Source organism: Antrostomus carolinensis, unplaced genomic scaffold (genome assembly GCF_000700745.2).
Source record: "Antrostomus carolinensis isolate BGI_N321 unplaced genomic scaffold, ASM70074v2 scaffold44428, whole genome shotgun sequence".
In the NCBI taxonomy this organism is placed as follows: domain Eukaryota; kingdom Metazoa; phylum Chordata; class Aves; order Caprimulgiformes; family Caprimulgidae; genus Antrostomus; species Antrostomus carolinensis.
The window spans coordinates 3,068-7,237 of record NW_010333300.1 but is presented as its reverse complement, the minus strand read 5'-3'; the positions used below and the strand labels follow the sequence as shown (position 1 = coordinate 7,237).

At 57.1% G+C, this 4,170-nt stretch overlaps 1 protein-coding gene across 1 annotated transcript; it reads left to right on the top strand.

Annotated features, from left to right (window-relative positions):
- Positions 1–409: 409 nt before the first annotated feature.
- SSR2 (signal sequence receptor subunit 2) lies at positions 410–2,786 on the top strand. Its single transcript, XM_010173810.1, has 5 exons — positions 410–564; positions 1,337–1,435; positions 1,941–2,049; positions 2,211–2,288; positions 2,564–2,786. The coding sequence occupies exons 1-5, from the start codon at positions 410–412 to the stop codon at positions 2,672–2,674; spliced, it is 552 nt and encodes a 183-aa protein (XP_010172112.1). The 3' UTR covers positions 2,675–2,786.
- Positions 2,787–4,170: the final 1,384 nt, after the last annotated feature.

The window sequence follows — 4,170 nt, the reverse complement described above, 5'->3', positions numbered from 1 at the left end:
CCAGCCCTCTGACCATCTTCCTGGTTCTCCTCTGGCCCCGCTCCAACAGCTCCACATCGTTCTTGTTCTGGGGGCTCCAGGCCTGGTTTTCCAGCTGGGGCCTCCCAAGGGCAGAGCAGAGGGGACAATTCCCCCCCCACCCCCCCGTTGCTGCAGCCCAGGACACGGTTGGCATTCGGGGCTGCGGTCCCGCTCTGTCCCCACGTCCTGGCGGGTGTTTCGGGGGCGGTTGCAGGCTGTGGAGCCGGGTGACCCCCGCTCAGGATGACCCGTTATCGCTCCAGCTGGGGAAGGTTGAGCTGCTCCTGTCCCTCTGCACCTGAACGCCCCATCGTCTCGTGGGTCTGTCCCGCTCGTGTTCTCTCTGCAGTTCAGTGATCAGTGACGTTCCCTTTGCTTCTCTTCCCAGATGAAGCTCCCGGTTCTCACCGTGTTTGCCCTGGTGGCCCTGGCGCGCTGCGAGGAGGGCGCCAGGCTCCTGGCCTCCAAGTCTCTCCTGAACAGATACGCGGTGGAGGGCAGGGACTTGACTTTGCAGTACAACATCTACAACGTCGGCTCCAGGCAAGTCCTGTCCCAGCTCCTAACACTGGCCTGTGTGTGTGTGTGTGTGTGTGTCTGTGTGTGTGTGTGTGTGTGTGTGTGTGTGTGTGTGTCTGTGTGTGTGTGTGTGTGTGTGTGTGTGTGTGTGTGTCTGTGTGTGTGTCTGTGTGTGTGTGTGTGTGTGTGTGTGTCTGTCTGTGTGTGTGTCTGTGTGTGTGTGTGTCTGTCCGTCGGTGTCTGTCCGTCGGTGTCTGTCCGTCGGTGTCTGTCCGTCGGTGTCTGTCCGTCGGTGTCTGTCCGTCGGTGTGTGTCCATGGGGTATTTCAGTGTTTCTTGGCTCCGTGATGTGCTGTTTCCTCTGCTCCCCCTGACTCCACCCTTCCCAGCTGTGCTCCAAGGTTGGACTCCACGATTTCCCTTTCCCTTCCTGTTCTGTTGTCTCTGTTTCACCGTTTCCTGCTTTCCCCCTGTGGCTGCTCTCGCCATGAGCCGGCGCAGTGTAGTTAATTCTGCGCCTCGTCACGCTGCTCCCCACGCACACAGCCTCCCTCTCGTGCTTTCCTGAGCTCTCTCTCACAGCTGATTTCCCATCTCTTTTGCAGTTTTTCTCAGCTTTGCCGCCTTCTTTCTTAAGTCTCCTTCTAATGCACCTTGACCCTCCTCCCCACCTTCTGTTGGCACCTTTTTGTGTTTCAGAAATCAGTTTTTCAAGCATGGAGCTGTCATCCCTCCTGGGTGCAGCCGAATGCCAAGCCTGAGGTTCTCATCTCACCCCTCTCTGTGTTCCGTTCAGTGCTGCTCTGGATGTGGAGCTGTCGGATGATTCCTTCCCCCCGGAAGATTTTGGCATTGTCTCTGGGATGCTCAACGTCAAGTGGGACAGGATTGCTCCGTATCTTTCCATGTTTGGAAATTCCTCCCATCCCCAAGCACCGTGCAGCTCTCCTGTCCTCATTCGTTGTCACTGAAATTCCAGGATGCCAGACCCTGGGCAGGGAACAGGGGAGATGGAGATGAGATGTGAGGAGGAAATTCTTTGGTGTGAGGGTGGTGAGACAGTGTCCCAGGTTGGCCAGAGAAGCTGTGGCTGCTCCTCCCTGGAAGTGTTCTCGGCCAGGTTGGATGAGGCTTTGAGCAACCTGGTCTAGTGGAAGGTGTCCCTGCTGCTGGCAGGGGGGTTGGAACTGGATGAGCTTTGAGGTCCCTCCCAACCCAAACCAGTCTGGGATTTGATGATCTCCCTGGGAGCAGCTGGATCAGCCCCGGATGGGTCTGGGTGTCTGTGACCACAGATCTGTCATCGGGAGCGACTTCTCCACCTGCTTTGAGGCTCTTTGCCCATCTCCTCACTTTTCTTTGGTGAAATACAGCTGTTTTCCTTAACCTGGGGCTCTCAGAGCAAGTAACGTGTCCCACACGGTGGTTCTGCGGCCTCTCAAAGCCGGTTACTTCAACTTCACCTCTGCCACCATCACGTACCTGGCACAGGAGGGAGGGCAGGTTGTGGTGAGTTCACCATTTCTGGGATTTTTGCTCAGATCAGATCCACCCTGTGCTCTTGGAGCTGCGTGTTGGGGGATGAGGCAGGTCCCTGCGCTCTGACCCTGGCCGGCCTCTGTGGCAAGAAGGAAACGTGGCAAATACGATCTCTTCCCCCCCTTTCTCAGGTTGGTTTCACGAGTGCTCCTGGGCAGGGAGGGATCCTGGCTCAGCGTGAGTTTGACCGAAGGTTCTCCCCTCACTTTGTAAGTACCTTTGAGGTGGTGATTGAGATCATCACCCAGTTTGTGTTGGGTTTGTACTGGTTTGTACACCTGGAAAACTCCAGCATGGATTGAAGTTGATCCCTATCAATTGTCCAGGAAAGAATTGCAGACAGAGCAGAGTTCTCATCCCAGCTCCCTCCGTGAAGGAGCTGGTGCTGTGGGGTTTGGGTCAGAAGCTTCGAGGGTAGAAGATGTGATGGTTGAGACTGGTCTGCACGTGGTTTGTTTTGACTTGTCACAATTTCTCCTTCTAGCTGGACTGGGCAGCTTTCGGGGTGATGACTCTGCCCTCCATCGGGATCCCGCTGCTGCTGTGGTACTCGAGCAAGAGGAAGTATGACACCCCCAAGACCAAAAAGAACTGAGCAAAGTCAAATGTCACCAGCACCCCGAGAGCTCAGGCAGGAACAGACCTTAAACCAGAACAGCAGGTGTGTTGGGGTCACAACAGTCCCCCCTGCAGAGCCCGGCCTGGGCGGTGCCATCGGCAAGAGGGAGTCGATTCCCTCCATGGCAGTGATGTGTCTGCTCTCATTGGAAAAAGAAACAAGCAAACAAGAAACCACCCCACAATGAAAATGCCAAACCCCACAGTGCCTGCGTGTGGGGAGCAGGGACAGCTGGAGCTGTGGTGGGAGCAGGGACCCTCCGCTCCTGGGCAGACGTCATGTGTCCGAGTGTGGTGACGCCTGGAGGAGCTGCCTTGTGGCGGGCACAGCTCCACGGTGTTTCCCCTGTCTGCGGTGCCACCCAGCCCCCCTGCAGCCAAACAGCTCCCTGCCCCCTGCAGCCTTCCCTTCCCCCACACCTCACCCCTCCGGGCCTCCCTTCCCCAGCACCTCACCCCTCCTGGCCTCTCCTCCAAGCGCTGCCCCCCTGCTGAAGCGTCGGGGAGAAGGAGCTGGTGCTCGGGCCAAAGCCAGGTCTCCTTTGGTAGATTCTTCTCTGCTGGGTGTGACAGGGGGGTCCCCGCCGATGCTGGTTCTCCAGGAAGCCCCGTTGTGGTTTGGGGAGCAGCTCACTGCTGGGTCTGTTCTCTCTGGTTGCTCTGTTGAGGGGTGCTGAGGTACTCGGGGATTTTGTAATAAAATGAACATCATGAAAGAGTCACAGAATCATCGAATGTTGTGATTTGGACCCACCAAAATGATGGAGTCCAACTCCTGTCCCTGCACAGGACAATCCCAACACTCAGCCCATGTCCCTGAGGGCCTTGGCCAAATGCTGCTGGAATCTTGTCAGGCTTGGTGCCATGAGCACCTCCCTGGGGAGCCTGTTCCAGTGCTCCACCACCCTCTGCCTCAAGAACCTTTTCCTCATGGCCAACCTCCCCCTCCCCTGCCACATCTTCCTGCCATGTCCTAGGTGTACATTTGCAGTTCCCCAGCCCCTCGGTGAAGAAGTGGAGCTGCAACGGGCCGTGTTTCCCTGATTAAGAGGCTGTTCCTAATGAGCAGCCACCCACTGCTGAACTGGGTTCCAGTTTCAAACACTGAGTTCTTACCTCCTCAACCAGGACCCCGGGGAGGTGTAGAAGCAAAGTCAATGTTTGATCTAACCAACCAGCTGCTTTTATTTTTACCAGGAGGTCTTGGAGGCACCTTCAGAAGCAGCTAATGGGTGTAGAGTCAGGAAAATAAATCGCTATGGATAAAATAAAGGAAGAGGGAAGGAGGGGCCTGGGAGGCCGGGGGGGTGGAGCTGCTCTGCTGCCCACTCCCTGCGCGGGGTGGGATGTCGCAGCCATCGGTCGGTGCCGCTCCGGCTGCGCCTTGGGCCTCGCTTTGTGCTTTAGGGAGGTGGTGGGAGGTGGTTGATTCCTGCCCCGAGCTTTGGGCCGGGAGGCAGCGGCCGGGCACAG